Raw genomic sequence first — 16,634 nt, forward strand, 5'->3', positions numbered from 1 at the left:
CGCTGAGCGGCGGCGGCGGCGGCGGCGATGCCGAGGGGCCCGGCTCGGCGGGGCGCGCCCGCGGGGCCATGAGGGCGGGCTCCGGCCATGGCCCATGGCAGCGCGGCGGTCATGCTGAAGTGCGTGGTGGTGGGGGACGGCGCCGTGGGCAAGACGTGCCTGCTGATGAGCTACGCCAACGACGCCTTCCCCGAGGAGTACGTGCCCACCGTCTTCGACCACTACGCAGGTGAGCGGGCGGGGGGCCCCGCTACCGCCGGCGGCGGCAGCCGCTCTCTCCCCTCCCTCCTCCCTTCATCCCCCGGCCTTGCCCTGCCGGGGGGGGGGGGCGGTCGGGTTTTCCTCCCCCTCACCCGGTGTGTTTCTCCCCCCTCGCAGTCAGCGTTACCGTCGGGGGCAAGCAGTACCTGCTGGGGCTGTACGACACCGCCGGCCAGGTGAGTGCCGAGCGCCGCCCGCGGACCCCCGGCCCCGTTTCCCCGCCGGGCGGCGATCCCGGCGCTGAAGTTATTCGCAGGGCTGTGGTCCGGGCTGGGCAGTTCAGAGGCGGGTCGGCGAGGGTGGGGGTCGATTGATAAAATCCGGCTTTAAAAGAAAACCATCGATCCAACCTCGATTCCCGAGGGCGGGCAGGCGGAGACGGGCTTTATTTTTAGCGGTTCTGGGGCCGAGGCGCCACGGCATCGCCCGGCGCTGGGGCGGGAAGATGCCCGGCGCCTGCAGGGCAGTTCTCCGGGCCGGGCATCGCCCCCGGCCAGCCACCCCCTTCCCCGGGGTGCCGACCCTCCCGTCGGCCTTCAGGTGGGGAAATGTGCCCCGTTCAGCACAGAGGGCACATGCTGCCTCAGCCGCCTCGGGTCGGATGGAGAGCCAGGCGGCCGCAGCTTGCCTTGGTTGTGGTTTACAGCACTCAAATAGCTACAAAGAGTTGTTCAAACTAAAGGTGGAAAATAATAACATGTAATTCTCAGCCACTGCCTTTGAGATAACCTGGGTTTCTTTTGCTGTCCCAGACAACTCAAATGGTTCATTTGGTTAAGATTATTACAGGCAGTTGTGAAAGATGCTTTTGATGTCAGCATGGCTCTTAAGTAACTTTAATGATGGATAAAATGCTGGATGTTTGGAGGGGTCACTGGCCTAGTGGTTTCTAAAGGGCTTCGTGATTCAAGTCATCTCTTCCTTAGCTTAACTTGCATGGCGCCAGCAATGGGCTGAGCATGGTCTCCGGAGTTGGAGTATTCCCAGCTTTCTGGGGATCCCTTATTTGAAACAGTTTGTGAAGGGCCTGGTCCCAGGAGGTGCAGGAGTCTCCCAAGGAGGTGCAGAGCATATACGGAAGCGCAGCACGGGTTTCTGTAAAGTTGTGCATTCCTTATATTAAAACTTCTTCTTGCAGTGTGAGCATGTGCTTTGGTCTCACATGACCTCAGACATGCTTCCTTGTTGTAAAGAGCAACTAGTAAGATAATCTCGCTGAACTCGCATAGACTGAAGCCGTAATTTTTAACCATGTTATTCCTATACTTAATTGAACAACTGCTGCCTGAATCAGTGTACCTTTTTAGATCTGCATATAGCCTTGAGTTAGGGAATCAGCATTTAACCAGCCTTATATCTTTGTTAGGCCTGAAATAAGTAAAAAACCTAATTCCATGAGAATTGTAGGAAACAGTGCAATTTCCAGAAAGCTGATACCCTGAAGGGTGAGACTCTTCCCACAAACACTGACTTCATGGTTGTCATCTCATTGACGTAAACACAAACTAGTCAAATTTAAATGCACTTCTTATTACTATCATAGTCCTGTTTTTCAGTAGTAATTGGTTCAGAACATGGCTTTAAAATGTTGCTTAAGTAGGTTGCAAAGTGAGGATCTAGTACTCAGACAAAGCATTTGGTTAGTGTGCAAGTGATTTTTTTTTATATAATGAACATTGGAAAGTGTGAAAGCGACCCTAGCACTTCTGTAGGTGTGCATAATGTATTTGGGGATGCCATCTCAAAACTGCTTGTGCTGGGCTTGTTGCTAATAATGTGAGTATGTGTTGTTAGCTCCGTGTAACCTTAACTAAGGTGGTTTTGTTGTATCCAACTGCCTGAATGTGCTGAGTGCGAACCCAGGGGACCTTTGGCCTCCTCAAAAGTTAGTAGGGAAAACTGGCCAGTTTACAACAAACAGCAAATGAAGGTGTTCTTGTTATACCAAGAAAAACTTTTCATTGTGAAGCTGTATATAGAAAAAGTTGAGGTAAGCTTTTTTCCCCATTCCTGAAAAGCTGAAATCTTCATTTTGAATTCCAGGGCAGTTTTTGAGGCACCTAGGAATAGATCTTGCTGGCCTGATTCAGAGGACCCTCAGTTCACAAAGGGTATTTTAATGAGGTTACCTTTACAGATATATCTGGTCTTGGCAAAACTCCCCTTTTAGTCAGACCTGTGGTACTAATAAAATCTTTACCACTATCCCCATCCCACTTCAGCATGTTTGGAGAACTGGTGGACATCTGAGACTGCCCATGGGAGCCCCATCCCAACATCCAGTACAACTAAAGAAAGGAGTCTGTATCAAGATGCCAGTCCAGCAACTTCATTCAGTTAAAAGCTGCTTTGTCAGAGCAGCTGACAAGCCTGTCTTCTCAAAGCTGTGCAGTAATAGAAAACTTACATTAAAGCTTAAATATAGACAGTAAAGAGCAGAAAAGACATGAGTTGATAATGTCTTCTCTGTGTTGAGGAAACAGCATGCTGTACCTGGTACATGCCTGGTGCTTCCACAGACTTCCATATGGATCGGATGCATTGCTGCCCAAAGTTGGGATTTCTATGCCAGCATACATCAGTGCTTTTGTCTCTGTCACCCCCAAATAATCTTATTGCAAAATATTGGCCTGAGAGTAGAATTTTATAAAACTTGGCTGTGCATGATCGCTGTGGTATCTAAGCAGTCCACAATCATCATCATGTTTATACTTCCAGCTCTGGACAAAGTAAATAGGTATAATCTACAGGTCTCAGTTCAGGGGGAAGAGGAGTGAAGGGGTAAATGAAAGCTCAGATAGTGACCTACTCTAAATCCATGCAGAAAGCCCATAGAAGAAGAAAGATTAAAGACCTTTTGATTCATAGCTGGTGAACAGCAGGCTCATCACCCTAAAATACTGACTTATCAATGTGTGGGTCTCTTTAACTTGCGTGGTTATGTATTTAGCAACTTGTGACAGACTTTGCTTTGGCAGAGGAGTTGCAAGCTTTTGAGTTCCTGCAGTACTCATTTCTAGCTCACTTCTTCACAACACACACAGGATCACATGTAGTAACTATAACGATGACATAAGGCCTCATATCTTCATGAGTTTAAAATAGGTTGAAAATAAATCTATTAAAATCCCATTCTTTTCCCTGGTAATATCTATAGCAAGGAAGAATGCCACTAGTGGTTCACAAAGTTCAGTTTATACACAGGCCTCTGGGTGTGTGTGAGTTCAAGAAGGCTTTTCTCTGGCTGAAAATACTGAGGCCCTGGTTCAGCAGAAAATAGCCAGTACAGCTGCTGGGCAGTGGAGGCTCTGAGAGCCCATCTGGGTTTGCAGCTGTGGAGGTGGCCTCCCATGTCAGGAGGTGGGTGGGAATTTGGTGCCATTCCTCCAGCAATTCCTCCCACAGGTGGAGCCAGCAGCTCCTTTTAGCCTTGCTGCTTGCACTGGGTGGGCTTAGAGCAGGTCTTGGTTTCCGCAGAAGATGAGAACTGTGGAACCTACCTGCACTGAAGACTTGCATCAATGCACTGAAGTTTAAACATGAGGTGCTTGTGATATTGATGCTTGGATGCCTCAGGCTTTGCAGCAGCCTCTTCTGGGAGACTATGTGTCAATACTGCTCTTCATTGAACAGGGCTACATGGCAAAATCAGCTTGGGAAGAGAACCATGGCTTCATCAGGGGTCTGTTAAGATCACCATGTTGGAGTGCTTTTGAACTGCTGGCAAGTGATTATCATCTTGCTCTTCTGTAATATCACAAGTAATACTCCCAACTCTCAAGATGTTAAACACTTTTGGAGAAAAGTCTGCAAGCACTAACAAAGAGGAGTGCCACATGTCCCCTTGCCATGTCCCAAATGGTCGGGATAAGTGGTAGGACACAGAGCAGTTGCCTTTTGGGGATTTTGCTCTATATTGAACGTTGTTGTTTAAAATGGCAGTTGGAGTCCATCCTCCTGCCAGTTCCTTTTGCTATAGGATTTTCATTCATGGTGTCCCTTTCTTCCAGTGTGTGCTGACCATGTACAGGGGGAAGTCTTGCTCTGCTCCTATGTCTTTGCTGTGCAGGATGGTTGGGACCTAGAGGAAGGATGGGGGAGGTGCCATAGCAGAGCCTGTACTGCTCGTGTTGCTCTGGGAAGAGAGATGCTGAGGCATGGCATGGCTGCTTGGTGCAGGTTTGGCATCAAGCCAGCATCTGGGCAGTGCAGAGCAGGGTATGGTGAATCTTACTATGGTGCAGTGCTTCATAATAACATTTACATCCCTCAGCATCACTTACTGTTGATACTAGTGGGGCCTGGTCAGACAAAGCTGAGGTAAACTGTGTTCCTTGGCTTTCTGCTTTTATACCTCTGCCTTAAAGGCCCTAATATGTGGTCTGATACAATGAAGCTCTTGGTGCCTTCTCACCTGTCACCAGAACAGTACCACAAAACATGCTAAGCACAAGCACAGAACAAGCCACTTCTTGGCACGTCTCAGCTCAGATGGTCACACTAGTTGCAGCCATAGCCATCTTAATTCATCTTAACACTGATTTTTTGGTTGTTAACTGAAGCCTTGATGCTAAAGCAATTCTGTGTTAGAGTTGGCCAGGCTGCTTAAGTGTGTAAAGCTAACTCAGATATTAGGGAGATGAGTGTCCACATTAAGGAGAGGTTTAAAAACAAATGGTTATAAATGTGAAGGTGCCTATGTGTGAGGTGTGGTTATTAAAATGGGTGGTCCCTAAACTTGTGGTGGTTGCTATAAATAAATAGCAGTAATCTTTATACTCCTTCGTGGCTGTTTGTCTTGGCTTTGGAAGGTAGCCCTGGTCTAGCCCTAGGTACCACTCCAGTCTCTTACTGAGAAGAGAGGCAGCTGCTGGTCTGTTGTGAAATAAGAAATGTCCCTCCTCAGAGCACATTGCTACTTCTGAGTTGCCCCTACCAGGCAGCCGTAGCTCCAAATGTCAGCCTGGAGCGAAGCAGTCTCACACACTGCAAAGCCTGCCACCCTTTACTGCAGAGGTGTAAACACAGAGACCTCCAACATGATTTTGGCAGATCTAGACGTGATATGTTAGCAACTAACATCATGTCCCCTTTCTGCCCCCCCGCGCCTCCCTCCTCCCACATGTATTTTCCCTCGCTCCCTTTACATGTCCCAGCCGAGCTGGCAGCTGGCACTGGGAGGCTGTGAGCTCATGAGCTCACTCCCGGCCCAGCGTGCTGGCCTATGAATAGCTCAGCCTCCGCTGAAGCTGCTCTGTGCCTCAGGATGTTGCCAGCCACGTAGATTTAACAACTGGATGTATGCAGATAAAATAAAAACATGCCTAGATTGTCCCTTTGCAATTTAGGTTTTTCTCCTTTTAAGAGGAGGTGAAATGCCTGAGCTAACAATCTCTATATTTGGAGTTCTCTAGATAAGGGTTTAAGCAAAGACAGGCTTTCTCTTTAAAAGGAAGAGGACTTTATACCTTCAGATTTGCTATTAAAAATGGCCTTGCAACAATAATACTCTCAGCGCAAAGCCTGCATCTAAACGCCTCCTTGTGAGCTGTGACTCATGCTTTGAAAGCACGGTAGCTTTCCTAGGATAGGTAAGTACTGTTATCACCAGATGGGGAGTTGCAGAATGGGAGATGGCATTCTGAGTTCCCAGAAGCATACATTAGATAGATGTTGGAAACTCAAGACAGGTACATTTCATTTTTGGACAGCCAAAAGCCCCACAGTACTTCTGAATAGCGACACTAAGTTATGTTAAAATCAAACCTGAGGGATGCATTCGAAAATGTAGATCCAGAATATCTTTGCCACATTAACAGCAAGTTAATGACAGACCAAAATAAAGAACACAAAGCAAACCAAGCTTGACAGTTCTCTGAAACTTCCATTTTTATATGTTAAAAGCACATTTTTATGAAGACTACTAACCAAGGGCAGACCCTTGCTAAACATTGATTACATGGCCAAGTAAAAAGCCCTTTTTTTTCCTGGGTTAAGAGTCAGTACATATCTTTCAGTTTGTGACAGAATTCTGTCTGAATTTTACTTATTTTAATTTCTTTGACGCACACTGGCCTCTTTCAATGCCGTCCAAACATCACCAGCTAAAAAGGAAATACTGAATACAAGCAATAGTTACTGCTCTTCCAGCACAATGTTATTGCATATCATCTTACTGCCCGAGTTCATTTTAAGATGGTGTGTGCACCTGCACTCAGCTGAGTATCATATAATCTACAGCTGTGCTGCAGGAGGCAGGAGTGATGGAATGGGACAACTGGGTAAGGTAGCATGACTTGCAGAGTTTTTCTGATAGAGAACATATGAGATCCTGGGAATTTTCATCAGGTCCATAGTCAGACTTCTCCTTTGAAATTTGTTTCCTTTGCAAAGAGCTCTCCGTATTTTGGTAAATAGGAGAAGTATAAAAAAATGCAGTTTTCATTTATAGCCTAACTCCTGATTCAGCCTCCAAACTACATCTTAAAAGAAAGTAAATATCATTTAGATGAGAGTACCGTCTCAGTAGCACAGACCTGCAGTGTAAAAGGGCTTACGGCGTGTTAGGGTCTGATCCAAAGCTCTGTTAGCTGGCACCCTACTGCTGATTTCAGTAAACTTTGTTCCAGTTCCTTTATTAAGAACACATGGACAAAGTGGATGTAAAACCTACTTCAGCAATAAGGTTTTGTCAGTCCCAGGTATGCAAAATGACGAGTCAGCTATTCCTGTCCTCATACACCACTACCTAAAAAACCTAGGAAATTAAAATGGTTTTGCCCTTTGCTGCATGTCTTTAAACTTTTGGCCTTCATGTATCTTCATGTATCAAGCTTTCTCTGTATCTGTGGGGTACTAGAAATTAATCTTTCATTTAAAGGTGAAAAGGATGTGCTTTATAGAGACTCCAGGAACCTGGTAATTAAGAAATAATATAAAGCACACCAATTCCACATCCTGCAGTTCTACTGTGAATTATAATCTTCGACATCTCAAAAAAGGATGCTTTGGGGCAGAACATCAGGACTTTTTTTTTTTAGGCCTCCAAATTAGCAGTTGCATTTCTAACAAACTGCTCCTCCTCTAATGAGAAAAAATGTAAAATAAGGACAGAGAGGAGAAGAACTGTATCTTTTTACTGCTCTGTTCCATGGTTTTATAAGCAGTCTATTTGTTTGAATTAGTGACTGGGTGAGCTGTGTTAAGAAAAATGTCTGAATGCTATGTGACACTTTCAGCAGTTCTGAAGAGGTTTTGTCATTTGACACTTTTAAGTTACAGTCCCCAGTCTGTTTTAATCCCGCTCCATGCTGCATCTGTGCTGTGGCACGTGTGCAATAATTCTTTGCTATGCCTGGCACTCGCTGGTGTGCACATAAAAATGCAGGTGGCAGCATTATTCTCCAGAGCAAAGCAACATCTGTCAGCATCCTAGGTGAGTGTATTGCTTCACATGAATAAAACACAGACTCAGAGAACCTCAGGCAGCTTGTGCTCTAAATTAGATGTAGCCATCAAGACTTTAAGATCATCATTAGAATGAACTTAATGCTAATTCCTTGTTGGTCTGATTTCCAGTTGGGATTCAGTGTTGGAATCAACAAGGGATGGATGCCAGGTGTGACCTGGAATGCATCTTCAGTTACGACCAAGAGATAGGCCAGCCACGGGCAGTGAGATGGCTTACGAATTCCCTATTTAAGAAAGAAAAACCATAGGCAGTTTTTCAATTGCCTTAACATCTGCTGAGTGTTTTACCATGTTCTTCAATGGAAACTGTTAGTCCTAGCAAATGGGACTTAATATAAAACAAGGTGCAGAAGACTCTTAGGAACTCCTTTAATTCCAGAAACTCTTTCATTGTGATGTGTTCACTCAAGGTGCAGATGATGGCCCTGGCACTCTCCTGAGAAGATGTGTGATGGGAGCTAATCTTGAGGAGGCAGTGTGAAGCTGTAGTCTTCTATCTGTTGCTCAACACTGGACTGAAGGGGTTTACTTGTAAAAGGTGAAAGGGAGTGGGACACTTAACTGATCAGTCTTGCTTGTCTGATCAGTCTTTATATAGATAGCAAATTAAAAGACATGTCTTATATGATAGGGATAACAGTATTAAACTAACTCTATTCTATAGGCTGTTTTGCCTGTGAGAACAGGTCATATTCTTCAGTGAAAATAGTGAGAGAACCCATCTTTCCAAAGAGCAGGTTCTGCAGAGGATCTGACCAGATCTCCATGTCAGGGTGCATTTAATTTTTTAACTTTGATTTGCTGTGTCTGAAAGAATGGAAAATCCTGATTGTTCATGGCTGCAGACACAACAACTGGGGTGAATTCCTTTCCTGGAGAAAATGGAAATCCGGTGTGGAAAGAGTGCTGTTCATAAAGTCACTGACAGTGAGAAAGAAACACACTGCAGGACTGAGATTTCTTATGGGCAAGGAGTGAAAGGGTTTGTCCATGGCAGCTACTCTGCCACTTCTTAGGAGCTCCATAGTGGGTAGGCAACTGGCTTAAGTGAATGTGTTGAAGTAAAACTGTGCTTGCAGTCAGCTGAATACATGTTCCATTGATAGAGATGCTAAAATAATAAGCCTTACAGAGAAAATTCATGGACTTTCACTTTTAGACAACCAAGAAGAAACCAGCAAGTCGAAGTTCTCATGGTGATGGAGAGAAGGGAGTGTGCTATTGAGACCATCTAGGAAAGTAGTTTAGCATCACCACATGGCTAGATGTAGCATTTGGACAGTACTGAATCCCACATTAAGGCTGGGATCAAATCTGATTGCTTAATGAAAATTTTGTGTATAATAAAAGAAACATTCTGTTCTTCCTGTCTCTAATGCTCTAAAATCCATCTTACTAGGCTCCATCTTCCAGCTAGTTATTTCTCTCTATCCAGAAAAGCTTTTCAGACATGTAAGCAGCTGCACAGTTCCCAAATATGCTACGAGGAAAGTTTTGTTTAAAAAAAAAAAGGTAATTCACGAACCCTGGGCTTTTTCAATGTATAATTCATATGTCCTTTGAACAGTCCTCCTCACAGGAATTCAGAAATGGATTTAGATCAGTTTACTTCATTTTTAGAATACAATGGAAGAGCACTTACCCTGCATTCTTGCAGCCTTTTCTAAAAATTAAAAATAGATGCTGGGCCCAAACCAGCAGCTTTTTGCACTCTCTGGGAAACCTGTGCGAACAAACCACAACAGGGCAATTCTGCTTTCTTTAGCAATGCAAGCTGTATCCTCAGAAGCCTGTGAAGAGACAGAGGGTCTGTAGTGCACTTTTCCCCTGCAGCCAGGGAATAATCACTGCATCACTCTTGTTTTGCTGTTCAGAAGCTAAGGGCTACAGATGTAGGCAACTGGAAAATCAAACACAGCCATCAGCGTAGCAGAGCTTGGGCTGCGGAACTGGACAAGCAGACGTTTTATGGCAATGCAGTGTCAGTCCAAACTGCAGCTTTGTGCCAAATGGTCCCGCGTTAATGGTGCCTGGTGAGTGGCAGTGCCAGGAAACCAGCATCCTGGGGGACACTCCACTCTCCTTCCTTGCAAAGGGTTACAGTGTTACTCAGCCCAGACTGAAAAATTTGAAGTGTGTTTTTTAGCCAGGGAAGCAATTTGTGCTTGGCATGGGGCAGTACAGGCCACTTCCCTCTCTCTCCTCCCCCACCAAGCATCTCATAGAATCAGAAACCACAGGGTGATTCAGCAGAGTGAAGTCTGTTTCCTGGTGTGCTTCTGGAGTAAGCAGTTGCTTTCAAAGCCTTCAGAGGCTTTGCCTGGTGCTTATGGCAAAGCTGCAGATCAGCCTTTAATTCCAATTTGCGGGAGATGGCAAGAAGTGTCCAGAGGTAGCTGGCAGCTGTTACTAAGTCCATATGTTATGTACAGCAGTCATTATGGTTCACTTGTTATGTTTTCCAAAATATTACAGGGAGTCTTCTGAAACAGAAACTTATTTTCAGGTAGGAAAACTGAAAAATGCAGTCTCGAAGGATAGCTTTGAAATGCATTTCAAAACTTGAAATACGGCAATTCATAGTGAGAGAGGACTTCTGACTCTTGTTACTACGAAATGGTTAAAACTTAAGACTTTTACCTGGGATTTTATTCTGCAAAACTCTGCCTCACTGAGCCCGTCTGAGCAGTAGTGATTTACCCTTTGCTGCATGAAGGTTGGATTCCTCTAGCAACTCTGCCTGATGTCTATTTTTGGCTTCCCCTCTAAAAACAGATGGTTGGGAGTGAGAACCTCTTCTTACGATTGGTGTTGTAAGCTGTGAAAGCAACAGATGGTTGCTAACACAGAGATCACAAACCCAGCGGTTTTGAGCTCCAGTTTTTCTTCCAGTGGTGCAAGCTTTATTTTGTTTCCACCCATCTACTTTATACCTCTTGGAATAGAAATAGGTTTATCAAGGGTATGTCAGTATAACAACTGGAGGTGCACTGTTAAAATTTCATTCCTAAGCTGCAAAACACATAAAATAATTCATTACTTCGGTTCTGTCAGAACAAGACACTGTGTATTAAAACATGACACATCTTAGGCCCCTGCGTCAGTGTTAATGACATACCAGAATTTGGTTTCTCCTGTTTTCTTAAAAACACTAGCAAGGAAATAAAAATCAAACAGACAGATCTAGGCTAACATTGTCTTTGCTACTTGGAATGGCAGACCTGAGAGGTGTGAAATTCCTCAAAGGTCTTGGTCAAGATGAGGGAAGATATTGGCTGCAAAGGACTAATTGCCTTTCATCTCTCCAAAGTGGACAGAGAGACCCTAATACCATTCCAGATGAGAAGGAGGCCTGGGGTCTCACATTACTGACAGCAGGGTAAGGACCTCTGTCTCTGTCTCCATCACTTTAACTTGAGCTGGGAGGAGCGTGATACCACAAGTCAGGGAAGCTACAAGGTCTCTAGTATGACAGAATCTCTGTATGCCTGCACCTCTCATTTCAGTTTTCTAATAAAGATAAGAAAATAATGCTTTTTGTGAGTCAAGAAGGTTGTCCAGAAATAATTATACTCCACTTTGTCTGAGTTTATTTTTTAAAAAGTATCCCACTGCACATAAGCTGTGTACATCAAAGACTTTTGGAGTACTTTGCAAAGACTAATGCATTATTAAACTAGCAAACCCCTACAGATGGGAAGATGCAAATAGAGAGAGGATAATGATTTGTTCAGGACTACATACTGTGTCAGTGGCAGAGTTAGGAACACAATTTGTGTGGTTTTAGCTGTGTCTCTCAGCTGATATCTATCTATAGAACTGGGTAAAAGGATTAGTTCAAAATCAAATGCATGACTTGAAATGGGGCACTGCAATCTGCTTTTGGTCTGAGCAAACCCATGAAATGAATATTATAATGCTATGGAATTGCAATACCACTCTTCAGTCTGCATACAAAAAGTTTCTCAAGACCTCTGTTTATGAACAGGTAAATGTTGGAAATAGCCAGATTTTGGACATGTTAGAGCAAATCCACTTCGCCATCCAAAATACAGTATTCAAGTATAAGGCAGCAGAAAATCTCAGGCAGATTTTTAGGTACTGTAACATAGGAGACCTAAAGATTTTAAGGAACCAAGATTTTAAGGAACCAAGATAAAGGCAATGCTAGAGATATCTGTAGCCTACCATAAGAAGACATGGTAATTTGAAAGTCTGAGCTTCCACCCTCCACTCTAAAACAAAACGCCCCATTTGTAGTAGTTGAGAAGCCAAGTCCTTAGTCCATCTCATCTCCTTTTTCGTGTCTGTTGTGTACTGGCAGCTGTCCTGAGTTTCCACAGGGATACTAGGGAAATGATGAACAGCCCTGCTGCAGTGTCATGTCTTTTAGAGGGATCACAGCTCCACAGAACATTAATTAAATCAACATCCTTGTGTCCAATTTTGTTTGGAGTTATTATAGCCCTCGTATTTTCTGTCTGTATTCACCTGCTTCAGCAAACAATTTTTTTAAAACTCTAGAGTATGTTGGAGCATGAGCTGTTTCACCATTATAGCCTGGAGTTTTTGAGACTTATACTGACTATTTTGATCCTTAGGGGCTTTCTTGCCCATCTTATTCACATTCTTAAAATATTCCTGGTAATATCCTTAAGTATTTTTAAAGCCTAAATATATATGCAGTGCCTCCCCCAATCAGATTGTCTAATTAGTCTAATTGCTGTATAGGGTGGTGTGTACATGCACTCAAATAGGAATTTATGTTGACTGGCTAGGATAATCAATTTTGGTGTTGCATTTAATTTTAGAATAAACCACATTTATTTCCCTTACACTAGATTCAGGAAATAAATTATAGTTGAAGCAATAAGATTTTTCCAGGCTTCTCTAATATTTGTCTAAATTAATTTGGTATTTCAGATTCTTCTACCAATTGCAGCAGTTATGTTGGCCCAATACATCAGTTTTACAGGTTTATTGCTGTTTCTGAGGGGCTGTTGGGAAGTGGAAGGAGTCTTTAGGCACAGATGGCCTACGAGATGCTAACAAAATTTAAGTTGGGTTTCTCTCAGGAGGACTCAGGACCAGTCCAATCATGTGGTGGGAGGCTTTGTTAGAACTACTGCCACTATTAATATTGATGCACACCTAATGTTCAGAGCACAGAGAAGGTTTAAAGGAGAGCCTGAGAGCACAGACATGTTTCAAGCAGCAGGACTGGTGGGTACAGCAAAATTCTCTGATAATTTAAGGAAGAGTAAATGCAGTGAAGCCACTGTAGCAAATACCATACACATCTTTGGCTGTGGTACATGATGTATCCAATCACATTGTACTTGCCTTCAGTTTAACTTCTTAATTACACTGCATGGACCCACAGCTTACCCAGTGCGAGTGGGACAGGGTATAAATCAAAAGGCACATAAACAAATGCAGGAGCAGGAAAGGAGATCAGACCTGAGACTGGCTTTAAGAAAATGATTAATATTTGCTATGAATAAAGGTCCATCTGAATTTGGAATGGATTAACTAAAGAGCTATTTTAAGGCTAATGGACTTACAGTAATTTCTGCTGACATGAAATGCTTTCTCCACTCCAGCGTTTAGTGCAGGCAGTATTCTAGTTATCGTAATCCAAATATGAGATTTTGAGAAAATGTAGAGTATAGGGATGGCAGCTCTTTGGTGGTAGGAACAAATTACAGCTTTAAACTAGATTTTTAAAAAACACAACCTATACACTAATACCCGACATATGATTTAGAGCTGAATTTGAGAGTAACTGATGGATCTACTGTACGTTCTTTCATGCAGGTTGTGTACTCCAGGGAACAGAGTAATTGGCAGTTGGGAAGCTTCTTTTAGGATTTTGATCTCCACCCCAGAAAACAGAGTGCAACCCTGAGCAGGATCTAGCTATATTCAGTAGTAGAAGTGAAACGTAAAATACATGCCAAAAAAACCCCAACTGAATATTGAAGAGTTTCAACTTCCTGTCTTGATGTTCTTGGAGTTATTTCTGCTTTCTGTGATGAACGTCCACAGATTTGGAAAAGACAGGGTTACTGTTTTTTTCTTCTGAATCAGGACAAGAGCCTGACACTGGCAGGGAAAAGGCCTGTCAAATGCTGTAGCTTCACAGTGGTGTCAGTTACTGTGGTTGTGGAATTGGGAAGCCATGTTAACAATTAAGAATGCTCTAGCTAAGTGACAAGCCTGTGTACAAAAGTGACAGTAGAGAGGATACTCAAAATGGCACAAGAGTATGACAAGTAATGACCACCTCCTTGCCACTGCAGAATTTCTGCCTGTGCTTGTCTTTCCTCCAGTTCACAATGAGAGTAACAGCTCTCTTCCCATAGCTGTTGACTTCCAAATAGAAAGATGGGTATAGCAGAAACTGTTTTCTGAGGAAGTTCTCACAGTTTTTCTGATATTCTAGTGACCATGTTTAAAACCTAACAAATCAATGAAGGGTGTTTTTGAGGGTGTGACTGTAGGTTAATAATCTGGTAATGTGGCTGTTGCCAAGGAAACAAAAATTTAATTTTCTGACTCATTTCAAACATGGACTTGAATTACATTTCTGTCTCTATGTTTAATGAACAAATCATTACATTATTTGTGAGATTTAATTAAGATGGGGAGTTTACATGGGGAAGAGGGAGACTGCTGCAGCTGCCATAATAAACTGGTGTTTCCTGTGGAAGGCATAAATCCGGCATTTATCAGTGTCTCTGCAATGCCTGGGCTCAGTCTTGGTTATCTACGTTACAAAAACCACCAAAACCCTATGGCAGGAATGGTAAGGCATCGGTTCACTGCCAAAGACCAAAGGAAGCCTTGCAGAGGGAAGCTGGGGCATGTTCCCTCTGGCTGTCAGCTAAAACACAGGGCAAGAATCCACTTTCTCCCTTGCCAGAGAGAAATTTGATTTACAGTGCAGGCAATGCTCCCAGGTACTTGTCTTGCCACACTATTGTATGCCCTGGCAGTAGGGCTGCTGGCTTTAAATGCTGTGCTTCTAAACGTTCTAAATAAACTTTTCACACTAACTCCTCCCCCAAACCCCCAACAAACAAACGAACAAACAAAGGCATTAATTAACCCTGTTAGTGTTCTTGACCCTGAATTTCTATTCCTTCTGATCCTTTGCTGGGCTTGCTAATAGAAAGCACAGTCTAGACAAAAGAGGTCCCTTCTGATCCTTCCTACTGCCCTGAATATTAGCAACAGGACTGTAAGGCTTCTACAACGAAAATTCTAAAGAGGGCTTTAAATATCACCTCTATGTATGATCCAAAATAGAACATTTAAATGCACTGAATAGCCTTAATCTAGCCTAGCTTTGTGTAACCTGAATGACTACAGCAGTCTCATCTGCTCATTTCTCTACAAATACTAATCTTTGATCTGCAAGTATGTTTGAACCATAAGCCTTTTGGTTTTGTTCCTTAAGTAAAAACTTTTTAAACGGTAGTCTTCTGTATATTCTCATAGAGAAGTTTCTATCAGTATTAACACATTTTTCAAAATACTTATATTGACATGGAGTTATCTTCATATGTAGATTTTGCTCTAACAGTGACACTAACCTGGAATAGTTTTAAACATTCAGAAAGTTTACCTCAACAACCTTCATGAAATGCAAATACAGTTTCTGAATATAACTGTTAAAATTAACAAAATACAGGCAACAATTTAATATTGCAGATAACAGAATTTTTCTTCCTTAGGAAGACTATGATCGTCTGAGACCTTTATCTTACCCTATGACCGATGTCTTCCTTATCTGCTTCTCAGTGGTAAACCCTGCTTCATTTCAAAATGTGAAGGAAGAGTGGGTACCGGAGTTGAAGGAATATGCACCTAATGTTCCCTTTTTACTAGTAGGAACACAGGTATATTTGGTTCTGTTCTACTTTATTTAAACAATTAGGATCATTGTATGGTGCCTTTTCTCTGGGCTGGAAGTTCAGGCCCAACAGGACCTGAGCAGCACCTCCTTCTGCCTTTGGAGGAACAACCCTTAGAGGTGGCAGAAAAACCTAGATATGTCTTGTTCTCCAATGAGCTATCTCCATTTTGTTAAAAAAACTTATGTCCATTGTAAACAGGGTGGCAAGATGGGCTGCATGTCTCCCATGTGACTTTCTAAAAAGTCACGGGACTTACGGACTAGAATTGTCTGCTCATGCCCACGTTACTGGAATTACTGGGTCTACAACTATTAGTCACATGCAACATTTGCTGAAGCAGAGGAGGAAGGGGAGAAGTGAGACAATTTCCTCTTGTTTTTTGTGGGTAGTGGACTGGGCTTCATTTATGAAGTGACCCACATGTTGGTGTTACCTTTGGGTTAATCTTTCAGCTCTGCATTTGGTATTCTAAGATGATCACATCTAATTGAAGAGCTGAATACAGAATAAATGTTTGTTCCTTCTGGATTAAGGGTTCACAGCTTAAATACAGGGCTTCTGAATCAGGAAGGGTCCATGATTTGAATCATGACATGACTCCATTTTTATAGAGATAATATTCCATTAAATAATTCTCCTTTAAAATGAGGGTATCATATTGCCTGCTGACTTTTGTTTAGAGGAAGTATTCCAGCATGACTTCAATCTTTCTTGCTAGATTGATCTCCGTGATGACCCAAAAACTCTGGCAAGACTGAATGATATGAAAGAGAAGCCCATATCTGTGGAGCAAGGACAGAAGTTAGCAAAAGAGGTAAACTGGATACTCCTTAATGAAACCAAGTAACAACAACAACAACAAAACCCCCCTATTTCTACCTGACTTTGTCTTCCTTTACCACTTTTTGCCTATCTTTTACCAGTCCACATATGAAACCTTGTGACTGCTTACCAGTTAACAGTACTTACTTACATTAATGA

At 43.0% G+C, this 16,634-nt stretch overlaps 1 protein-coding gene across 1 annotated transcript in view; it reads left to right on the plus strand.

The window, feature by feature from the left end:
* The window catches only part of RHOQ (ras homolog family member Q), a 22,189-nt gene continuing 5,555 nt past the window's right edge, over nucleotides 1-16,634 (plus strand). The window contains exons 1-4 of the mRNA XM_082302885.1: nucleotides 1-229; nucleotides 379-437; nucleotides 15,471-15,635; nucleotides 16,372-16,467. Of these exons, the coding sequence (XP_082159011.1) occupies nucleotides 88-229; nucleotides 379-437; nucleotides 15,471-15,635; nucleotides 16,372-16,467 (462 nt within the window). The 5' untranslated portion in view covers nucleotides 1-87. The remainder of the gene's footprint in view (nucleotides 230-378; nucleotides 438-15,470; nucleotides 15,636-16,371; nucleotides 16,468-16,634) is intronic.

This window comes from Coloeus monedula, assembly GCF_965178545.1.
Source record: "Coloeus monedula genome assembly, chromosome: 2".
Classification (NCBI taxonomy): domain Eukaryota; kingdom Metazoa; phylum Chordata; class Aves; order Passeriformes; family Corvidae; genus Coloeus; species Coloeus monedula.